Source organism: Dama dama, chromosome 14, assembly GCF_033118175.1.
Source record: "Dama dama isolate Ldn47 chromosome 14, ASM3311817v1, whole genome shotgun sequence".
NCBI classification, from domain to species: domain Eukaryota; kingdom Metazoa; phylum Chordata; class Mammalia; order Artiodactyla; family Cervidae; genus Dama; species Dama dama.
The window spans coordinates 46,288,254-46,311,859 of NC_083694.1; the positions used below are offsets into that span (position 1 = coordinate 46,288,254).

General features: G+C 52.0%; 1 protein-coding gene across 2 annotated transcripts in view; it reads left to right on the top strand.

Moving 5' to 3' along the window:
* The window catches only part of CEP104 (centrosomal protein 104), a 41,488-nt gene extending 18,609 nt beyond the window's left edge, over nt 1-22,879 (top strand). The window contains exons 7-23 of one of the 2 annotated variants that reach the window (XM_061160532.1): nt 772-858; nt 2,484-2,652; nt 3,063-3,218; nt 4,034-4,261; nt 5,384-5,581; nt 6,240-6,407; nt 7,040-7,213; nt 8,807-8,983; nt 10,550-10,756; nt 11,202-11,309; nt 14,205-14,241; nt 14,452-14,518; nt 15,531-15,639; nt 17,123-17,261; nt 17,418-17,485; nt 19,586-19,676; nt 20,560-22,879. In XM_061160532.1, the coding sequence (XP_061016515.1) occupies nt 772-858; nt 2,484-2,652; nt 3,063-3,218; nt 4,034-4,261; nt 5,384-5,581; nt 6,240-6,407; nt 7,040-7,213; nt 8,807-8,983; nt 10,550-10,756; nt 11,202-11,309; nt 14,205-14,241; nt 14,452-14,518; nt 15,531-15,639; nt 17,123-17,261; nt 17,418-17,485; nt 19,586-19,676; nt 20,560-20,675 (2,299 nt within the window). In that variant the 3' untranslated portion in view covers nt 20,676-22,879. The remainder of the gene's footprint in view (nt 1-771; nt 859-2,483; nt 2,653-3,062; nt 3,219-4,033; nt 4,262-5,383; nt 5,582-6,239; nt 6,408-7,039; nt 7,214-8,806; nt 8,984-10,549; nt 10,757-11,201; nt 11,310-14,204; nt 14,242-14,451; nt 14,519-15,530; nt 15,640-17,122; nt 17,262-17,417; nt 17,486-19,585; nt 19,677-20,559) is intronic. The other variant, XM_061160534.1, reaches the window with a different exon arrangement.
* Nucleotides 22,880-23,606: the final 727 nt, after the last annotated feature.

Below are 23,606 nucleotides of genomic sequence, written 5' to 3' on the forward strand. Positions count from 1 at the left end.
GTTCAGTATCACCAAACAAAAGAGCCATCAGCCATCCTTTGATGTTTTAGTGGCACAGGTAAATTCATAGACGGAATAATTGGCCAAGATGGTCAGTTACTGAGCTTCACCTTCCCTCTACTCAGCTTCAGTCCTTAAGGGAGTGAGACCTGCCCATCTCATTAGGTTCTCCTGAGCGCCTCTCCACACTCTGCATGCACACAGTTGTGCAGACTTAGCCATCCCGCTGCCTCTTTAGCAGGTCAGGAGGGCAGAGCTGAGGGTACAGCTCTTTCCTCCCTACATCCCGGCACATCTCTGGGACCGAGTCCTCAGCACCCTGCCTAACACCACCTGGCCTAAAGAGAAAGGAATTCAAGATGACACCCAGGACCCCATCGCTGACAGCAGCTCCCCCAGAGTGAAAGGATAAGATGCTTAGAAAAGATAAAGTGCCTAGATGTTAGTAGATGGTATCTGCCCATGACCTTGGTGTGGGTGGTTCCATGCTCATGTGCACATGGTCAGGGCAGCCGGCTCTTCTTTGTGCACCAAATGTGGGAACGATTCTCTGCCGTGTCGCTCGGAGCCATGGCGATACCAGTTATGAGCCCGGCAGACCGTGAACCCAGCCCCTACAGGCCTAGGCTTCCTGGGCCCTGCAGCCCGAGTGAGAGGCGGACCAGGGGTCGCCTCAGGTGGTGGTGCGTGTGGGGCCTTGGAGTGGAGGCCACGCTTACAGCTCAGTGTGTAAGAAGGCACAGTACAGAGCGACCCATCCCACCCACACAGGCCACGCCTCGGTTCCCAGTCTGCTGGATGCCTCCCCTTGTCAGGTGGGCACGAGGAACACCGGGGGACGGCGGGCCCTGACAGCAGGTACCGTCTCCGCTACCTTCAGCGTCGCAGTGGCCCCACCTGCGGCTCTGCCCTCGTGAACAGAGATGACCAAGCTCACTGATGGTTTAGTATCTCTGATAAAAGCCCTCTGGGGAATTGTGGCTTCTGTTTAAATCAGTTCTTCTTCAAGTTAGCCATGGGGGACAGCAGACTGCGGCTTCCTGTCCTGCTACACCCCCACCCAGGGTTTTCCTGAAGGTGAAGTGAGGTCTTGACAGGTCACGGGCTACACCTGAGGCTGAGTCCACCGGCACCGCTGGGGCATAGTGGGTGGTGGGCTCTGCTGACGCTGGGTGTTCCAACATCATCTCGTCCTTTGTAGGGTTCTATAGTGGAATGAAGTGTTGGTTTCATCTCTGGAACTTCAGGGCAGAGCAAGTTAGATTTGAGAATATGGTGTGTATTTAGGTAAAAATAATCACCATGACCTTGGGGACATAGAGACATGCTGCTGGTCAGTCCTCACTGAGGTTAACAGAGGTGCCACGGCCACCATGCCTGCTGCTGTGCCCACCATTACCTGAGTCAAGGCATGTGGAAGTAGGATGATGTAGGACAGGTAGGACATGGTCCTCTGTCCTGCTTGAATTTATCATTAATCAACTAAACTTATGACAGATAACATCTTTAATAAGTTTCCCAGTGCACAAGGACCCCCAAGTCAAAGTTAACAGGCAGTGTCTTTCTGCATCTGATGCCACAGATGGGGAGGTTCTGAACCATGTCCCTAACTCTTCTGTTGAGGAGTTAGATCGGTGTCATGGTTCTGGACATCAGGCCCAGGATCTGCTGTCCTGTCATAGAACTAGGAGGAAGGAATGGAGGTAAGAGTTCATGAGAAACAGGTCATTCAGATCACATTTAGGTCATTTATTCCAGGAAGGATCTTTCTGTTCTGCAGAACCGGATGGTATTGTACAGTTAGACACTTTGAAGTACAAGCCCAGTGGTAGCATCATTAATGCTTGTCACTGTTACTGTGGCATGACATGGAAGCGTGGACTCAGCCTGGGTCCCCCCAAATCAGCCTCTGCAGGGCCAGGGCCTAGTCATGGCCGGCTCTGATGTTGGTTTCCCAAGGCTCCAAATGATTCATGAGCTGATTCTCGTGCACTGTCCTGTCCCAGCACCCAGAGCAGAGCTGGGCACAGTCTGCATTTGAGATACCTGTTGAATGAGTGAGTGAGTGAATGAAATGAGTGAATATTAATGAGTGCATGAGTGAGAGAGTGAATGTGTGGGGAAAGAGTTGAGTAAATGAGTAAGTGAGTGAATGAGAATAAATGAGTGGGTGATGGATGAGTGAGTGAGTGAATGAGTGCATGAGTAACATGAACGAGTGAGTGAATGAGAATGAATGAGCGGGTGATGGATGGACGAGTGAGTGAGTGAGTAAGTGCATGAGTGAACGTGAACGAGTGAGTGAATGAGACTGAATGAGCGAGTGATAGATGAGAGAGTAAGTGAGTGAATGAGGTTTGTCCTCAGGAAATGCCATAGGGGCAGGAGCTGTCCATCTTTAGCCCTGAGTGTGGGGGGAGCACCTCCCCCGCAGAATCACATAGATTAAAACTGGCTCTAAAATACTCTATTCTTTCCTGTAGGAAGTCTGATTATATCTCTCCACTAGACGACTTAGCCTTTGACATGTACCAGGACCCAGAAGTGGCACAGATCATCCGCCGGTTAGACGAACGGAAGCGCGAGGCCGTGCAGAAGGAGCGCTACGACTACGCCAAGAAGCTGAAACAAGCCATCGCTGACTTGCAGAAGGTACTGCCTCTGGGGAACAGAGCTCCTCTGTCACCCACGATAGGCTTTGTGTCTGATTACCCTGGCGCCTGCCCAGAGAAGGGGCCAGGCCTCCGAAGGCCACGGGGTTAGCGTGGATTCAGGGATGTAAGCAGATGAGAGAGACCACGAGCACATAGTCCTGCAGAGCCCTCCTCAGGACCGCGTGCCATCTGAGGCAGCAGGAAGTTGAGATGCTTAAACGGCTGTGAGTTTGCAGGTGCCCTGAGCGTTGCAGGTGACCATGGCCAGTTCCCTCCATTCCCTGTGTCCTTCCCCTGTCTCCCAGACGTGAGGGTGGTCACCCACACCGTCCTTGAAGCATTAACTTTGAAACGGTCTCTGCGCTGGGCGCAAGTCTGTGAAACCAGAGCTGATGCTGTGTGCTCCAGGTGGGGGAGCGCCTGGGCAGGTACGAGGTGGAGAAGCGCTGTGCCGTGGAGAAGGAAGACTACGACCTGGCCAAGGAGAAGAAGCAGCAGATGGAGCGCTTCCGCAGCCGTGTGTACGAGCAGCTGCAGCTGCACGAACTGGTGGATGCTGAGCCGGTAGGCAGGGCCTGCAGCGGGGCCCGGGGTCAGGGGCAGGGAGCGCTGTTCTCGGGATCCACGTGGTAGGCGTCAGGGGCTCAGCCTTGACAGAGGACTGCAGCGGTGCACATGGGGCAGGTCAGCAGAGAAGCCTCCCCGCAGCTGGCTGTGTCTCCCAGTGGCAGCCCCGCCCATGTGGTCCTGGGGAGCACAAGAAGAGGGTCCCCCGACAGCTCAGGCCAGTAGGGGAGGGTCCTGTGTCCAGACCCGTGTTCCAGGGCAGGAGACAGGCCCGGCGCCCAGGGGACAGCACGGGGAGTGCAGGCTCTGGCTGTCCCTGCTGGCCCCTGGCCCCACTCCACCCGCCCCATTCTGTAGTCTCAGACTCATTCCTCAGCCTCCCTTGGCCTCAGTTTCCCCATTGTTTCCACGGCTGTGAGAACAAGGAACCTGAGAGGTGGTCGTTTGCCCAAAGCACTTTCCACCAGCCCAGCACTTGACCACAGCTGAGTCCACTGCACTGGTTAGAGTGACATGAAGTAGTCTGCTCTGCAGACACATAGGGACCAGCACCGGCCGTGTGGGTCCAGCCCAGGTGCCCCCTGCCCACCTGCAGCCTCCGTGTTGCAGCGCCCACTGTGTGGGCAGCCACCCTCTTCTGGTGCTGTCACTTGAGTGGTCCACACGGTAACTTCAGGCAGTCGGGGGCCATGACGTAGGCCTTGTTAGTGCAGCTTCCACCTTGTGTCTTCCCAAGCCAGTGCTCCCCTGGAGAACAAGGCGGGCTCTGTGTGGCGGGGACCCTGGGAGCTGAATGGCCCATTTTCCCCCAGACGAGAAGGCCTCTCGACCTGCCCCTGCAGCCCCTGGCCTGTCCCAGCAGCCCCCACCACCAGCCACCCATGCGCTCCCTGCCACAGCCAGAGGAGAGGGTGACAGAAAACCGGCGTGCGGACCCTTTCCTTCAGGAGAAGCCTTCATCACACTGCCTGGACGTGTCTCCTCAGCGTCTTACAGTGGACCGGCCACCTCCCGCTACTGAGCCCCCTCCCAAGACCCACGTAGGTAACTCAGGTTCCCGCCGTGGGCAGGCATAGAGGCCCTGTGTCCTGTGGGGGCTTTCCTAGGGAACGAGTGTATTGGGGAACAAAAGTGGTGGGGTGGGGGGTGCCCCTTTCCCGCCCTGCATCCAGGAATACCACCAGTGACTGAGACTCTGCCTCCTCTGAGCCTCTGCTACTCTCTTTGCAAAGACCTGATGTGTGGGAGAGGGTGTTTCTGGGAATGAGTGAGGTTCCCACCCTGACTGGACCTCAGCAGAGCCTCAGGACAAGTCGTGTACGAGGCCGTCCCTGTTCGAGCTGCCTGTGTGGCAGGTGGCAGAAAGCCTGTTTCCAGTGGGTTACTGGCGTTTATAACTGGGAGTCTTAAGAGTCCACATGGGTTTCAGGGTTGGTTTGATTCCTATCTTGCGGGTCCATTTTCTTGGTTCCAGATGCCCTCTCAGTGGCCTGGACCTGTCCCGGGGGCCTCAGCTTCCGGTCTGTACATGATGCCATCGGGGAGGTGGGGGAGGGTGGGTGGCACCTGTCCCCCTCTGAGCCCGTCCCCAGGCCCCAGGTTTACCCTGGTTAGACCAGCCTCATCACCTGCCAACCTCATTGCTCATGTGGGTCACCGAGACAGGCCCCAGGAGGCCTGCTGAGGGCTGTAGGTTTGCAGGCTCTGGACAGAAGTGACAGAAGGACCCACGGCTTCCGCACCTGTGTTAGTGCAGGGCTGCTGGACAATGGATGCGTTCAGAGGAGGCTTGATAATTAGAAGTAAACTAACGAACTGAGAAAACACCAGAGATCTTTCCAGAGGAAGAATATAATAACTTTTACTCTAGTGGTCTGCTGGCAGTTGAAATCTCTAGTGGTTAAGCAGTAATTGCAGCAGAATCTAGATAGCTTCTTGATTAAGTCTGTAACAAGCTTAGAAGGGAGTAGAAACTCCTGTCTGATTTTTTTCAGTTACACCCTATTCATTAATTATTCTAACCTGATGAAACTGATACTTCAGCAAAATACCATTGTTCAGACCGGACACGTCCCAAGCAGTCAGCCTGTGGGTGTAGGTGGGGATCAGCATGCGAGGAGGGACCCCACGCCGGGCCCTGCAGCTGCCCTGTCCTCCCACAGCCCGAGTCCCTGCCCTACGACGAACGGCCTCTCCCCGTGATCCGCAAGCAGCTTGGGGTGGCGGTCTCCGAGGCAGAGAGGAGGGACGCGCTTGGCGATGAGGCTTGCAGGGCGGACACCACAGGCGAGCCAGAGCCCCTGACAGAGAAAGCCTTGCGGGAAGCCAGCTCTGCTGTGGACGTGCTAGGAGAGGCCCTGGTAAGGAAGGAGGCCGACGGCGGGCGGGGCGGGCGGCTCCGCAGGGCTCCTGGCCCTCTGCCGGTCCCACCTGTGTCCTCACCGTCCAGTAGGAAAGTCCTAATGATCAGTCATCACATGGGACAGCACGAGCATCAGCTAGGATTTCAGGTCTCCTGATGGCATCCCTTTGAGCCTGGCCTTTGTTTCTATATATTTTTCTGTTTTAATTATTTGCTCACACACTACACTGTGGAGGATCCTAGATCCCCAGCCAGGGATTGAATCTGCATCCTCTGCACTGGCAGGTAGACTCTTAACCACTGGACCACCACAGACATCCCAGTCAGGGCCTTTCCTTGTGGTGCTCACAGGTCTGGGGCCCGGCCCCAGCTCCTGCCCAGAGCCCAGGCTCAAGGACAGCAGAGTACAGAAAATACCAATGCATCATTGGCCTAGAAAAGTTCTCCTGCTGGAGCTTTTAATGCTGTCCATATTTTAATGGACACAGACTTAAAACTTTCCATGCTAGGAGCAGTCTTTCTCCAAACCCATGTACCCAGAGGGTGGAGGTCCTGTGTTTAGAAAAGCTGTGTCTTGTTGAAACAGACCAAAGCCAGGGGTGCTGGGGTGGGGACAGGACTGACCGCCCACCTGAAGGCTGCCCCTGCCCTCCCAGGTGGCCGGAGCCTACTCCAGGATGTGGTCGCACCGGGAGGATGCGCTCCTCACCCTGCATAAGCAGCTGACAGACACACCCCTGGGGACCCCAAAAGAGGACCTGAAGAGCACACTGAGGGCTGCCGTCTTCCTCGTCAGGAGAGCCATCCGTGACATCGTGACCCCAGTGAGTTCCGCCACCCCGCGGGGGCCCCCATGTCTGCCGAGAGCTGCCGGGCCGTCCCCTGAAGGTCAGGGTAGCCCGGGAAGCAGCCTGGTCCCCTCACTGTCATCACCAAGCACGAGGTCACTTGGGATGAAGACCTTAAGTAAGAAACCCAGTCGCCGAGGAGCCTCGGCTCTGTTCCCATGGGCCGTGCCCTCTGGCCTTGTGTACGCAGAGGCCTGGCCACCATACTGTTCACGCTATGTTCACATGTTTGATCTTCCTGACACCTGAGGAGCTTGGAGTTACCGGTGAATTTTCCTAACTCTGATAGGGCCATAAGAATGAACATCCCCAGTTACACCATTGTCTGCATTCACACAAGACCCTATGCAGTTCAGCAGAAACGTCATCCCCTAGGTCTCACGGGGAGGTGTCGGAGACCTTGTAACACACGGAGTTGAGCCCATGCCCTCTGTGTGCGGGCAACTGTGCTCATAGTTGGCAGTTGGCAGTTGGCCGTTTTCTGTCCTTCAGACAGCGTGTAGTTTTCAGCATAATGTTCCTGTTGATTACTGAGAGTAAATTTCATATTTCCTTTCAGTGGAATTGAGTTAAGAGTGACTCATCCATGTTTATCACTTTTTTCTTAGGTCTTTCAGGCATCTTTGAAACTGTTGAAAATGATAATTACACAGTATATTCCTAAACACAAACTGGGCAGGCTTGAGACGGCTCACTGTGTGGAAAGGACGATTCCTGTCTTGCTCACGAGAACTGGAGACTCTTCTGCTCGCCTCCGTGTTATGGCTTCTAATTTTATTCAGGTACAGATTTCCCCGGGATGTTTGAGGTCGTCAATAATAAACACATGACCGGAGATACTTGACTTTCTTAGCATAATACCTTACAAGGTCCCGTCTGCTCAAGCCAACCATAGGTTAGGCCGTGTGATTCACCATCATAACTTCCTTCTCCTCTGACCCAGCGAAATGCTGCCTTAAACATGGCTAAAGTATACAGTTTTTCTTTGTTTCTCTTATTTAACATAGGCTTTTAATTTTTTTAATAAATAAAAATATATAGAGAGCCAGACCAGAATAGAAAAGTGGAGTTAAAAAAAATAATAATCGTGTCACAGTCTTGATGAAGTGTTTTATTTCCACCAACACGCCTCCTCTGGCCTGGGCGCTGGGGGAGCCGAGGCGGAAGTGAGCCGCTGGGAGTCTGGGGCCCACGCTGAGCCAAGCAGCACAGGACTGTGCTTTGCTCTCTTGTCAGGAATCCATCTGGGCCAGGGGGCCTCAGGTTAAGGTGCAGGTATCTGTGAGCTCCTCCGAACGTGAACCCAGTGCCATGAGCAGGCCGGTTTTCTAGGGAAGGAAGCCAAATCTTCCATAATTTCTCTACCAGGAAGAACCACCGATCTTGTTTTATTTAACGAACTAAAACATTCAGGGAAAATGAGTGAGTGGTATTATTTGGGGGAACTCTTTCAAAGGATGCATTGAACGTGCCCCTAATTATTTTAAAGCCACGTTCACCTCTGGGACGGCAGTGGTGCTGAGTGTCCTCTGCGTGCGGGCGTTCCCATCCTGCACCAGCCTCCGACGGCCTATGCCATGTTGCCATGTGCGTCCTCACGTGCGCGGCATCTGTGTGTCCCAGGAAGGTCAATGTTCCTGCTGCTCTCGGGGGCTCCCCTCCCTCCTCCTCCTTCCCACTGGTGTCCAACCACTCATGGGCCCAGAGCCAGAGCTAACAGTGCTGCCAGAATGAGAAGGTGTTTGGGTCTGTGGCCACATACCTGCTAAAAACAGACTTCTGTCTATTACAGCTCATGTTTCATCAACATTTTATCATTTCTTCAGTCTTTTCCTTTAATATTTTATCATTTTTTCTTTTTCTGCATTTGGCTAGTTAAGTGATGAATATCTTAATTATAGAAAGACTTGTGTGGAGACAACAGAGCGTGTGGAGGCACTTACCCTCTTTCATCTCAACCCATCAGGGATCAGTTCATCTGAGTATATGCCTGTTACACGCTTGGCTATAGTTTAAAAATACTGAAATGGAGGTTCTTACAGCAAGATTAATTTCTTTTAGCATTTTAGAAATTAGAAAATATTTTTCTTGAGGTTGTGAGATCCTGAGAAGAGAACTAAGGTTTTAATCACACTTTCTGTAAAGCTTTAATTCATCTCCAAGTGATCATGGTTCTTATTTCTGATGATTCAGGCTTTTATTCTTAATTGTTATCATATCTTAAATAGAAATAGGAGCTTACAGACGAATGACTTTACTGTCGTTTGTCACTGTCATTTTTTATTTCCCATTTTTTTCCTCAGTGTTTACGGCTGGCAATAAGTTACACCTCACATTTTCCGGTAAAACTTACCAGATGCTGTTGGTCTCTCTAGGAGATAGCCTTGTTTAAGGAAGTGAAGTCTCTCCAGGTCATCCCATCTTACCTGGTCCAGCCACTGAAAGCCAACTCCTCAACTCACCTGGCCATGAGCCAGATGGCACTGCTGGCGCGACTGCTGCGGGACCTGGGCACGGAGGGCGCGGGCTTCACCACGGACAGTGTGATGCGGGTGAGCACCCTGGGTGGCCGCCACAGCCAGGCCCGAGCTGGTGGCTGGAGCACGTGGGCGTCTGGGGAGTGCTAGCTGCAAGTCAGTGGCGGGTGGGGTGGGGAGGCGTGATTTCAGAACGTCCCTGCTTCCTCTGACACATGTGGGCACTGGAGCCTGCTGCACTTCTGCTTCGCCTGGTGAACACAGAACAGGAGGGGGACCCCAGATTTAAGAGTGGGCAGGAATGCCGGGGTGACTCAGTGACAGACGCCCCCAGGGCGGGAGGACCTCATGGGAGGTGACAGATGGGAGGAAGCACAGATGAGTGGGCTGGGGAGGTGGGAGGTCACCATCCCAGGTAGGGGGTGGCAGGTTCCTTGCAGTCAGAACATCTCAAGGTTCTTACAGGGATTGAGGATGACAAGGTCCAGGGTAAAACCTGGCTGGGCTGGTGGGGACAGGAAGTGAGGAAGAGAGACCAGTGCCTGAAAGGCCATTATGTGTGGGAACGTTGGTGTGTTGTGATAGGTTCACATGACCCTAAAGCACTTAGGATGGATGGATCGGATCCTTCATCTACTTCAAGGTCACGTACAGATTCTGAAAAAGGAACATTGAATAAGTAATAAGTGTCAGAATGTTAAGCATAGTGAGCCATTTATGTATGTGTGTGCTCAGTCATGTCCCACTCTTTGCAACCCTGTGGACTGTAGCCCCCCAGGCTCCTCTGTTCATGGGAACTCTCCAGGTAAGAATACAGGAGCGAGTTACCATTTCCTCCTCCAAAGGATCTTCCCAACCCAGAGATCAAACCCACATCTCTTGTGTCTCCTGTGTTGGCAGACAGATCCTTTACTGAGCCACCTGGGAAGCCTATTTATGATACCAAACAAAAGCCTGTGTGTACCACCACACACACACGGCACGTAGGCTGTGCAGCTAATGAGAATGTCTGGGCCTTGCGTGTCCTCCAGCTTCAGGGACTGATGCCTGTGAGAGGGAGGGGGCAGGTGGAAGCGGCAGGGAGCTGGGGAGACTTCCAAGGGGTCTTGTGCAGTGGTCCTAGCGTTCTGTTTCTTAGAAAGAGCTGAAACAGACACGCCTTGTAATACTTAGTTTATGGGAGGATATAACTCTAAAACTGCCATTTATTGTCTCAAGTAGGAGAGAGCAAAACAATAATTGTATACACAAGTTCCAGTATAAAATAAGTGAGGGAAACTCTGCATCTTAGTAGCTGGAATTCTGTGGGCAATGTCTTCTTTGTTTTTCAAGTGTTTATATTGCCCCTATGTTTGGGCTTTCTTGGTGGCTCAGATGGTAAAGAATCTGTCTGCAGTGTGGGACACCTGGGTCCGATCCCTGGGTTGGGAAGATCTGGTGGAGAAGGAAATGGCTACTCACGCCACTATTCTTGCCTGAAGAATTCCATGCACAGAGGAACCTAGTGTGCTACAGTCCACGGGGTCGCAAAGAGTTGGACATGACTGAGCGACTTAACACTATGTTTCTTCTACGCCAGAAGAACTAAACGTGGCTGTTTTACAACTGAGCCACACGAGCGCGTCCCGGCCCTCTTCTCAGTTTTCAGTGCAGGCCCTGGAGCACAGGGTGCGAGAGGTGCGTGAGGCGGCCGTGGGGATGATCCTGGACCTGTACGCGCAGCACCGGGCCCTAGTCCTAGAGTACCTCCCGCCCGACGACAGCGCCACCCGCAGGAACGTCCTCTACAAAACGATCTTTGAGGGGTTTGCCAAAATAGACGGCAGACCCACAGATGCCGAGATGAGGGTGAGCTAACTTTCCCAGAGTTATGATTTGACCCCATGTTTAAGAAGTGATCTGGTGCCAGAGTAAACTGACGCATGTTTCAAGGAGCTGCATGGACACGGGGGACACTGGTCCTTGTTCCTCCACTGTGTCTGTGAACAGGGGTGATGGTGGCCTCATATGAGAGCATCCTCAGGTTTATCCATAGTAGACATTTAGCACCACTTGTTCACCGACTAGGCTCAGTATAAAGTAAAGCATTTTATATTTAATAAAAAAAAAAAAAAAACAGTAAACATTTATTAGATGAACCTGGTGGATCTTTCTCTTAATCCTAGTTATATATTTCGAATGTCTTAGTGAGGATTGTAATGTATGAGAGACATAATATATATGCTATAGCTTATCACTCAATTTCGAAGGCTACCCTAAAAATTATTTCTAATGGAAAATCTTTCCATACCAGGCACAGAAAAGAGCTGCTGCCGAAGAAGTGGAAAAACGAAAGAAAGAAGAAATCAAAGCTTTGCAAGGGCAGTTGGCGGCCCTAAAGGAGATGCAGGCTGAAGTCCAGGTTGGCAGGAGTCTCTGTCTCTCACCCTTGTGCTCTTGGTCAAAATACTATGAGCAGTTATTTCCTTATATAAATGAACAGTGAGCTTGGTCTGCTTTTCGTGGGATTCTGTAAACAGACCTCTTTATTCTTTGTTGTTTCTTCAGTGAGTTCACGGGGAAATAAAAGGAATCCCCTGCTGAATCATCTGCTCTTCATTCCTGTCGGGGATGAAACGCACTGCTGGCCTGGCTGTGTTTAGAGCAGACAGGACACTTGGGCCTGCAGGAACTTGTGGGCAGGCGGGGGGTGGACGGGCGAGGACAGGTCCCCCACCCACAGGTCCTCGCCTCCTTCAGAGGCTAAGGAGGAAAATAAGCTTGACTCGAAGGTCTACCTTCCTTGTGCAGGAAACAGAAGGTTTCAGGCAGACACTTCCATCAGGAAGCCCTAGTCCCCATGCACAGGGGATCAGACAGCATTTGGTCCCGTGGAAGTGTGTCCCTTCCGAAGGGCCTGCCTCTGTGATTTACATGCGTGTTGTCATGTGCTCCCTTCGGCAGCACATATACACGTGTGTCTTCACTCTGGCTTTCGTGGTTACGTCCTTCAGGTGACAGTAAGAGGGCAAGGGCGTGGGCATCTAAGCTGGCTACACAGCCGAGGAGTCCCCAGTTGTGTCCACAGCGGGTCTCCTGGGAAGTGCTCTGACCACTGCTTTGTAAAAAAGAATAATAAGTGGCTAAGAATGGTGAAAAGGAAAGGAAGCATGGCAGAATACGTGTCAAAGTGCCTGTGACAGAGGGTGACAGTGACGCTAGCGCGTCAGAATCCATGAGAAGAGCAGGAACACGGCCGCCTGGCCGGAACAGGGAGGAGGCCCGTGCCCATGAGGGACCTTCCTGGACGGTCAGCGGCCCCTGAGGCCTCCTGGAGCAGGCCAGGCTGCTGCTGCTTCTTCCCAGCACGATATTGATACAGATGCGGAAACCACGCAGAGAGATAAGTGCTCACACGAGATCAGGAGCTGGAGGTGGCTGAGCTCTGCCCTTTCCATCTTACAATAGCGGGGGTCCAGCCACCGTGGCCCCTGTCACAGTGCCTTGGGGGCTTGCTGAGGTCACAGGCTGTGTCCCCGCGGTGTCTGTGGTCACGGCACGAGGGTGCCCATCCCCCACCTCCCCCGGAGCACCCTCACTGGCTCCTCTGTGTGCTTCAGTGTTTGCTGAGCACTTGCAATGCACCCACCCTTCCTGGGCTCCACAGGTGCCCCAGGACCACACCGCACGGGCCCCTGTCCTTGTCCTGAGATGACTGCTAATGGCGTCTCACAGGAGAATGACAATTTTTTTTTAGTTTTTATTATTGTAAAATATATATAAAATTTACCATTTTAACCATTTTTAAGGTTACAGTTTTGTGCCTTTAAGCACATTCACCTTATTCTGTAACTACCACCACCACCACCAGCTGTCTCCAAAACTTTTGAGAATGGCAGAATATTTTTAAATCACCTGATTGCTCATGAGTTTTAGGGAAAAGATGTAAATTGCTAATCAGTTTTCTAATCTGTTCAAAGCATGGATTAAGGTAAAATTTATGACTAAAATTTCACTTTTGGCATAATTTGTTTCCCTGCAAAATGTACTAACCCATCATTACCTAGAACCCATCTATATAAGTTTACGTTCTCTAGATATGTGTGTAAATCATGTGAACCCCATTTGCAAGTTCAATGTCAATCTATTAAGTCTGTCCCTAGCCCTAAAATAGTATTTTTGTGTGGTTTTTGTGTTCAGAAATGAAGTTTGAAAGAAGTTCCTTACTGTCATGTAAACTGTGATTTTCTACTATCACAATAGACAGTGTCTATACAGTGCACTTAAGGCTATAGGGGACTGGCTCGTCTCTGTTCTCCTGTGAAACTGCAAGCCCTCGTGAGACACCCTTCCCCTGGGCCAGGGCAGCAAGCAGCCCAGGCTGGCGGGTCTAGCAGCTCAGGTCGAGCAGACTGGCCGGTGCAAAAGGAAAGCCTGGGGCGGGAGGAGCTCCTGGAGGCTGATGCAGAAGCCAGCAGGGCTTTTGAGCGGAAGTGAATCCCTTACTAGGATATGATGGGTCCCTCTGGCCCATGTACTTGATGAGGTGGTGACAAGGGCAGGCATCCGGGTGTGTGAAAGCAGAGCCTGCAGGCTGGCTGATAGGCTGGGGCCAGGCCACAGGGAGCGGAAGGAGGTGTGACATGTCCAGGTTTCCTGACTGTGCAGGGCTCCACGCCAGAGGCTGCAAGGGCACGGGCATGGGCGTAGCACAGGGCAGGGGGTGGGAGCAGGAGTTTGGTCTGGTTAAGTCACATTCACGTGACATCAGAGACCCAAGTACGTTCTGAGCAGTAGAGAGGCCAGCTGACAGGATAGACATCCAGGTCATGAGCACAGAGGTGTGCTCCAGAGGTGGGCGTCCAGCCTGGAACAGGACAGGGGCACCTTCAGGATCTGAACAGACAGACGGGGGGGTGGAGTGAGTCCCAGAGGAGCGGGGGGCACCCTGAGAGCCCAACTAAGAAGAGCCTAGAGGAACGGGGTGGGGAGCCACGTGCCTCCAGGAGCCCACGGAATGTCCCACAGGGGACACCAGTGGTGAGCAGGTGACCCAGAGGAGAGTTACGTGGCCTTGACAAAGACTGGTTTCCATGGAGACAGGGCAGGAGCCTCGAGGGAGGGGCCATGGAGGAGCAGGACGAAGGAGATGATGTAAGGTCAAGTGTGGGTGACACTTTCAGACAAGTGTGTTGTTTGCGGATGGATATTCTGCCTCAGACCCTGAGGTCACACTTTGAGGATCACACTGAATCCTGGATAGACTCTCATAGGCACTGCAGCCACCTGACCTGAGCCTTCTGTGTTTGTCTTTTAGGAGAAAGAGAGTGAAGCTATGAAGGCCAAGAACCAGGGTACGTAGAATGCACATCGTGAAAACCCTACATGGAAACCACCTCTGTGTATTCAGCAAACGTCTTCGTCTCAGACGCTGCAGAGCCAAGTGTAAAACATTGCCAGTTACTAACTTGTACTTTTAAACTGAATTTCATATCCAGCTGGTTACTAAAACTGCAAGTAGTTTTCTACAAAAAATTACTTAAATCGTTTTCTAATTTCTTTAGACACTCAAGAAAGGAAAGCAGCCCCACCAAACGCTCCAGAAATTCCAGATAACCACTATTTAGACAAGTGAGTAGAGCCACCTCTAACCCACTGTGGAGTGGTTAGAGGGACCAACCACATGAAAACACTGTGAGACAGATAATACTCTCCCTGGCTCATTAGGGTTCTGTGAACTGACTGGCTCTTTTCAGTGACTTCAGAAGCTTGGGAAGGGCCCTCCAAAGCAGGCAGCATCAGCTCTGAGTCAGGATAACCTTCCCTCTCTTCCCTGACAGAAGTAAGCAGCCTGTTTGTCAAAAGGCCTATTACATACTCAAAAAAATTTTTTGATGTTTTATGGAAGTACTATTGATTTACGATATATGAATTTCTGTTGTACAGCACAGTGACTCAGTTATGCATGTATATACATTCTTTTTCAAATTCTGTTCTATTATGGTTTATCACAGGGTATTGAATATAGTCAGGCTCAATTTTACAGTAGCAAAATGCTTTCTCCTGTGCAGTGGCCAAAACAAATCTACAAGGAATTTAAGGAAAAGGTCCTGGTCTACTCAGGACTTCCCTGGTGGCGCAGTGGTGAAGAACTTGCCTGCCATGGAGGAGATGCAGGTTCAACCCCGGGGTCAGGAAGATCCCCTGGAATAGGAAATGGCAAGCCACTCCAGTATTCTTGCCTGGAGAATCCCGTGGACAAGAGCCTGGCAGGTTACAGTCCATGGGGTCGCAGAGTCAAACACTACTGAGCAAGCGCACACACACAGTCTACTTTTGTGACTTAAAATATCCTTTCTACTTGATGACATTGACAGAATTCAAAGGGATCCTAAGCTAGTTTATCTCAGACACCCGCATGGTGAAGACTTTTTTTACATCTGTAATAGGGAGCCATCCAGCCCTCCCTGAGGACCCTCTGGTGAGGTGTGGCCCTGCCTCCAGGTCCAGCTGCGGCCCACTCGGGACCATGACCGTGGCTACTGGCTGCGGTCTGGAGATCACGAAGCTCCTGCGAGCCGGCAGAATGGGGACGGCCAACCTCAACCTGGGCCTCACTTCTGACCATTCTGTCTTGTTTCAGTTTATGTATTTTTTGCGGGGAGAGGAACGAGTCCTTCACCGAGGAAGGCCTGGACCTCCATTACTGGAAGCACTGCCTCATGCTGACGAGATGCGAGCACTGCAGACAGGTCAGGCTCAGGGGCCTTAGTGTTTCAGAGGAAAGCTGGGGGGAAAATCACTGAATGTAAATCACCCTGTTTAGTTGGGATTGATTTTTCTTTTTAAAGTGTAACACATGTATAAGTGTATACAAGTTATAGGTATTACATCTGAATTAGCACACAGTAGACACCTCAGTTGGAGAAGGAAATGGCAACCCACTCCCTATTCTTGCCTGGAGAATCCCAAGGACGGGGGAGCCTGGTGGGCTGCCATGTCTATGAAGTCACACAGTCAGACACGACTGAAGCGACTTAGCAGCAGCAGCAGACACCTCAGTGTAATCACCACCAGGACACATACCCCACGGACCCCACCCTCTTCTCCTCAGTGTCCTCATTCCTGCTTCTTACTTATTGAGTTTTATAGAAGTGGACTCCTATGCTGGGTTTGGGGTTTGTTTACGGCATTCCACTGTCTGAATGTACAATTTACCCGTCCTTTCTCCTGCGTGTGGTGAGGTTGAGACTGAGGAAGAGCATTGCTGCAGCCACTCTTGTGTGCATCTTCTGTGCGTGTGGATGCACCTTTCTGTGTGCACACCTCATGGGGTTACGGAGTGGGCCCACGTCCAGTGAGCCCTCCTGCAGAGCCATGCCACCCGCCGTGTGCCCCATCTTGCTTTCCTGATGACACTGAGGGGGAGCCACATCCCCTGTTGGCCTGCTGCTCCCCTCTTTGCAAAGCACTTCCGGTGTCGTGCCAGGCTTTTGAATTGGCTGGCTCATCATCACTAATGTGTAGGCATCCCCAACACACTTGAATGGGCAGTGCCCGCTGTGTCCAGTGTTTTCACTGATGTGCGGGAGCTTTTTGTTTTAATGTCCTCCCTGTTGGTCCCTTTCAGGGCTAATGCTTTTCACATCCTGTTCAGGCAGGCTTCCCCCACCCCCGATGTTCATCTCCTGTGATGGAGCCAACCCTGCTCAGACAGAGGAGGAAAAGCAGGAGAGAACCCCTCCCCTGTCTGTCCTCAGGGCTCTCCAGCCTGCAGAGGGGAGCGCAGAGGACAGATCCCACTCTGAGGGCTCCTCTCTCCTGGGCCAGTATGCCAGTCTGTGGGGTGAAGCTCTCGGGTGCATACCAGCTGCTCCTGGCAAAGGTGTCCCAGTGGTGTAAGGGACTCTTCCTGTGTTTCCAGCGTATTATTAGAAATGGCTGGGAGCCAGGATGAAACCCCAGGCCTCACATAGAGCCTCTGAGCTCTTCAGGTTCAGGTTAGGGTTAGGGTTGTGGGGTGAACCCTCACGTTCCCTCCCCCCCAGCCATGGCCTCTAGATGCTCCTGGCGTCACATGACAAGCACAGGGGCAGTGAGGGGGTCTTCAGCAAAGTATCCTAAATGACCATGGAAGTGACAGGCAGATGTCTGCCCCAGGAAGCAGCGCTCATGCAAATGCTGGGACAGCACCACCCTGCGCTCAGCCACGTGCTGTGTCCTTTCTGTCTGCAGGTGGTGGAGATTTCCAGCCTGACGGAGCACCTGCTGACCGAGTGTGACCAGAAGGACGGCTTTGGGAGGTGTTACCGCTGCAGCGAGGCTATTTCAAAGGAGGAGCTGCCCAGACACGTCAAAACCAGAGACTGTAACCGTGAGTGCCCGCGGACCTCAGGACCCCAAACTGTGTCATCCCCGGGGGCCCAGCTGCGGGGCTGGGGGTCAGGTCCCGTGTCTGCCAGTGCTGCTGGTGCCCCAGCCACAACCCGCAGGCGTGACCAGAAATCCTTGTCTCATTCAAACCATTCAGCTGCCAAGTCAGAGAAGCTGGCAAACCGGTGTCCTCTGTGCCATGAGAACTTCAGCCCCGGAGAAGAGGTGAGGGGTGACCGGGAGGGGGCTGACGTGGGGTGGGGACTGGTGTGGGGGAGGGGGCTGATGTGGGATTAGGACTGGGGGAGGGGCTGAAGTGGGGATGGCGACCAGGCACCTCGAGGGTCAGTATCGAGGCTGCTATGGTGCTGGGCCAGCACAGAGACAGGGTGTCAGGAAGAGGTGGTTCTGGAGCTCTGTCTCCAGGTTTCTATGCCGCGCCCCCAACCCCAGAACATCTGTGAGCTCTCAGGGAGGCGGCTCTGCCCTCCCGGCCGTGGGTCTGGCTCTGTGTGCAAGGTACGTGAAGGCTTAGTTCCTTCCCTTTCCGTTGTCAGCTAGTTTTCAGAATAACTAGCTGTGTGCCCAGCATCTTCTGGCGGTAGCTTATTTGTTTGTCTGGATCTTAGCATCATTGTGAACCCACAGCTTTAGGCTATGTGATATGTTCAGCTGTGGGCATCACAGTGCTTAGTGGTGTGTGGATGAGCTAGCCTCTGGCCAGTGGGGCCTCTGCAGATGGGTGCCTGGCAGTGTGAGCGGGCCCTGGGGACGCAGAACCTCCTGGCTCCAACCGAGCCTTCCCTTCCTGGTTCCCTTCACTGGAAATGACATTCCATGACCCACTTGGGTGCTCTCTGCTTGTGGATCAGTACTGTTCTGGGCCTCTCTGCAGACAGAGCCAGGAAAACATGGAGATAAATCCATGTAAAGTTCACACTGACATTGCTGATTCAGAATCTGAGCTGCAGGGATTGCTTTAACCCCATGGGTCTCAGGACAGAATCTCCATCCTCCCGAGAATCAGTTCCCAAAGCCCCCAGAGATGCCCATCAGACCATCACATGGTGGGCTCTTCTTGGCCCCAGGGTCCCCGGGCATTACGGGCAGGGCAATGCTGCTGGCCACCCCAGCTCCTCTTGTTCCTCTCGTCCCCCTAGAGACATGGGCTCCGGCGTCTGCTTCAGGGCGCTGGGGTCGCTACACTTGCTCTACTGCCGGCTGGTAACAGTTCTGCCTCATTGTTTCAGTTTATGTTCAGGTCCTGGGAGTTTTCAAAATCAAGTTCTGCAATTATGTAAGGTATTTAGATGGCTCTGAAGTCTGTAAAATGAGGCCAATTCAGAGAAGACCAGGCAGAATCTGCCGGCCTGCCCCTGCTCCCTATTCCTCCTCTTACAGGACAAGGGTTTTTTAATGGCTTAATTTTTCCCTTAAATGTAGGCAGCTCTCAAATGTGTACACTTTTTCTCTGTCCCTGTTCAGTTTTAGAGGTTAGGTGCCTCTGCGCTTAGTTGTCATCACCTTGCATTGTCACTGTCATATGTGACCAGCCCCCTCCTTGTGGAGACCAGCTGACCCCCTGCTCTGAGCAGTGCTGGCGTCTGCAGTGGCCTCTGCCCCTCCTGCCCCCGCCCCGACCCCAGCTCCGGCCTGGAGGGGACAGCACCTGCCTCAGGCCACGTGGTGCCTCAGTCAGGCCACGTGGTGCCTCAGGCCACATGGTGAGGCAGCAGCAGGCTATGCTCCTTTTCCCTCTGTTTCCTGTATATTTTCTTAACCAGTCTCCAACCACCAAGAAGCTTCAACACTCGTTATTCTGTCACAGTTTCTGTGGGTCAGAAGTCCAGGCGTGGCCTGGCTGGGTCCTCTGCTCAAGGTCTCAAAGTGCTGCACTTCCAGTGTCGGCCAGGCCACGCTGTCATCTGTGGGCCCGACTGGGGGAGGAGACGCTTCCCGGCCTGTTGCAGGCACTGGCAGCACCCTTTTCTTACCGGTTGTAGGACTGAGGTCCCTGCTTCCTTGCTCGCAGGGCCTCCCTTGGCCCCTGCCCCCCTGCATCATCACACACGTGTGACAGTGGCCTCAGCACATAGTGCTCAGTCAGCTGTGCAAGAGTCGGGAGGCACGTGACGTGTGGGCTGATGTCTCATAGGCTCACAAGCCACAGGTGCTCTGGGATCACTGTCCTCAGGGCTCAAGGCAGGACACACACAAAGCTCGGGAACCCCCTGAGACTGCCATGCGTAGTAACTGCCTCTGGCTTGGTCATCTTGGTGGCCCCTCTGGTGGCCTGGTTGCCACACTGCATGCCTCTCATTTCAGGCGTGGAAGGCTCACCTCATGGGCCCCGCCGGCTGCACCATGAACCTGCGCCGGACGCACGTGCTGCACAAGACGCCCATGCTGCCACCAGGTAAGTGTCTGCACGGTCTTGGCCCCGTCCCTCGGTCCCTGGTAGGCAGGGTCATCATGTTGCAGCACTGGCTCTGGCTGAAGGCCCTCCATGTGACCCTGCTTCCCCCAGGCTCCATGGTGGTGCTCAGGGAGTTGACAATCCAAACCAAACCGCGGTATTCACAGGCACACTCAAGTCTTGGTGTCCCTCCAGACCACCCACACCAGTGTCCAGAAACAGGAACTGCAGTAGCAGGCCACAGATGGCACCACGACCTGATTCCAAATCAGTTTTGGCTACTTTATGTCAGATTTAGAATGCTCTACAGAAAAGTTAGTATTTTTCATTAGAAGGTTATTCTTGACCTGAGAGAGTATTGGATACCGGACTTTTATTTTGGGGGCACGTGAACAATGAGAACATGAGGAACCATCTCCGTCAGTGCCAGGCGGGGTGGCTGTACGAGTGATGCGATGCTGTGCCTCCCCCGCCCCACACCGTGAGTGAGGACCGTGGACGCTGGGGGAGCCGCCTCAGCCTCTCAGCCAGGAAGCGGGGCCCTGGCCACGTGGCTTCTGGTTTTTCACTTGGGAGCCAAGTTTTTGAAGTTGAACATGAGGTGTATGGCTTGGTTCTTCCTTCTGAGCATGCATCAGGCTTCTCCTCTGGCTCTTTTTTCTTCCTCTTCTGCCGTCACACATGTGTCCTCATGGGTGGCCTGGCTGCCTGTGGGCTGGGTGACCACCATGTGCGGTGCCGACCCCCTGGTAGGTGCATCCAGGCCCCTCGTACTTGGCCCCTCCTCCCAGTGCCCGGTGACACCTGCCACTTAACACCGTCACTGGGCTCTGCACGCTGGCTCACATGTGTCCCCCGTGCTGTGTCTGCATGTCCACTGCAGGTAAAGGCCCAGCCGCCACCAGGGCAGGGACCTCAGGATCCAAGGTGGGAAGCAAGATCCCCACCCCGAAGGGGGGCCTGAGTAAAAGCTCCAGCAGGACATACACGAAGCGGTGACACGACACAGCGCCCGCCTCCCCACCTCCAGAAGGGCCACGCCCCTCCCATGACGTGGCCATGTCTCCTCAGAGCATCCCTGGGCGTGCTGACCCCCGCTCCGCCCCTGCTGCCCCGGGCTCCTGGCTATGCCCGTCCCAAGTGCGGCCCTGTCTCCCCGTGGCTCCACGGTTGGGTCTCTGCCCTCCCGGCCCAGGGTCACAGAGAGAGATGGTTCTGCCGAAAGAGCGGCACCGGGCAGGCTCCTGCAGGGTGACCTCTCCACATTCGCTGGGAGTGATTTCCATGAAGTCCTCGCTCCCTCCAAACCTCTTGCACTTGGGTCTCTCTTAGCGTGGGGGACAAGGTGGGCTGGTGCCTGCCAGTCACCCTGAGCCCCTCCTCCCCGGCTATGACTCCTCCCCTCAAGGTCGGGGCGCCATCAGCCTGCAGAGCCTGCAAGCAGCAGCAAGTAAGGTCAAGGTGGAGAAGGAAGGTCGCTGCCCAGCCCCCTCAGTTCTCACCTGCCGGTGCTCTGAGCGCAGCCCACCTGACACCACCACCCCCATGAAGGCCCCCACCCCCAGGGGATCAGAGGGTAATGCTGATGGCTGCACAGCAGGCCCTTCCTCAGGCGGCTTCAAGTTCTTTACATGCATGGACCCCTAAAAATATGAGACGTTCCCTGATGCTCCTGCACTCACCTGAGCAGGTGTGCCGGTCAAGGCCCTTCCTTAAGCCCCTGGGGCAGATGGAGCGACCCCCACCCCGTGTTAACTTTCAGAGGAGCCTCCGAGCCTCTGCCCAGCCCATCACCCTGACCCACGGGGATCTGTGGAAACTGGAACTGTATGTTCTTTTCTCCAACGCATTATACCATACTTTAATAAAAGCCAAGTAAAATGATGAAACCAAACAAACCTCTCCTCACCAGCCCCCAACCAACCCAACCCCCTCAGCCTGTGGAAGTGGCTTGCTCTGCTTCAGAGCCAGGTAGCTGTATGGAAAGCCAGCGTTTGTCCAAAGCGTGCTTGGAAAAACCATCTTCATGTCCAGGCCTATGGTCCCCAGGTGCCCAGCCCACTAGAGACCCAAAGATGGTACCCTACCCTCCCTGCCCAGCCGTGTGCCCAGGGGTACGCCTTCCTCCTGAGTGTGTGACAGGCAGGCTTCTAGGATGCCCACAAGAAACCTACAAACTGATGGAATTTGTACTGCACAGTTAATGTGAGAAATTTTAATTCCAAACCATGTAAAATAACAAAATATATAATAATAAAAAAAACTAATAGCTATTTGAGCAAGGTACTCCCTGGGTAAGTTAGTGACAGTGAACCTATACAAGTCAGTCTCTGGTGAACTGATACTGTCTCATGTGGCTGACTGACAAAGAGAATTACCTTCAAAAATATACTCTATTAAAAAATTTAAAAGTATGGGGGGGAGAAATAACATAAAACTTTACTAGATAGAGTATGGATGCCAAGGTAATTATAAAATGATTCTTCCTGCTTCAAAAAGGTGTGGCCATGACCTTCTAACCCATTGCTAAAGTACACATAAAACACTCTGTTAAACAGAACGAGAAAAGTTAACCAAGAAATTATCCTTTTCTCGCCAATCAAAACTTGTAAGAAACATACATGTAATGTTTTCTATATATTGTAATGTAAAGAAAATGTTTATAAAAATACTTAATTTTTAGTGATTGACAAAATTAATTGCATTTAAAACAGGTCGATCTTGCTGATTACAGAAGAATCATGTGTTTATGTTCAAATGATTCCTGGCAGTGAGTGGCCATTTAAAAGGCTTACAGAGTTATATGCTATTAAGGAACCAAGAATAAAGGATAAAAAAGTTAAAAGGAACTGTAAGCTGTCTTGGCCATTCATAAATATCTAAACTTGGAACAGTAATTAATAACTGAAATTTCATTCATGAATATGTTGTGGCTATTTAACAATATTTATTTTATTATTTTCATATTTCAGAGTATTCTATCTAATTTAAAAGAATTATCTATAAATTTGGCATTAGAATACAAATGTAAATACTTTTAATGAAAATTTGCAACTTTTTAATGTTTTGACATAGTTTTCTAATTTGTCTTTATTTCGGGTACCAAAATTATAAAACATCTAAGTAATATATTTTTGTTGTTGTTTCAGGGCTTAGGGGTTCATTCACCCGGAGCATGTGAATATAATAAAAAGATTACTAAACGTTCTGTCCCTTTTAAGACTATACTTGAAAAGCTTATGGTTAAGTTACATCTTCTGTAAACATGCAGGCGTGATGCAGCCCCGAGACGCCACCAAGTCGCCCAGGTTCGCTGGGCAAGGGGCGGGGGGCGCTAAGCTGCCAGGAGGGGGTCTAGTTCCTAAAATAAGTTATTTGTGGGTTTACTGCTGAAGAAGCTAAAAGATTTTAAGCTGCACATAAATTAGAAATAGTGACCAACTTTATCCTACAGGATAAAGAGAACATTTTATAAACACCCCAGTTGTGCTCCCATCAGAGGTTCATACCGCTTTATCACTTCCTGTATTTTTTTATTCCTTTTGAAAGAGGGGATTTTTACCAGCCAACAAGGCTATTTTGCTTTTCAAGTAAGTAAAACAGTATTTTCTCTGCTGTAGACTGGTTTTAAGCTTTTACTAGTTTTGATTTTATGACTGTTTCCATTTTGAAGTTTTTTCCATATATGTATATACATATATATGTATATATTTACATATATATATATATATATATATGTATACACACACACACATATAAGGCTTCCCTTTATATGTGGAAGGGGAAGCCTTCCACATGTGGCCCAGCAGGTGAAGAATCCACCTGCAATGCAGGAGACTTGGGTTAAATTCCTGGGTCAAGAATATCCCCTGGAGGAAGGCATGGCAACCCACTCCAGTATTCTTGCCTGGAGAATCCCCATGGACAGAG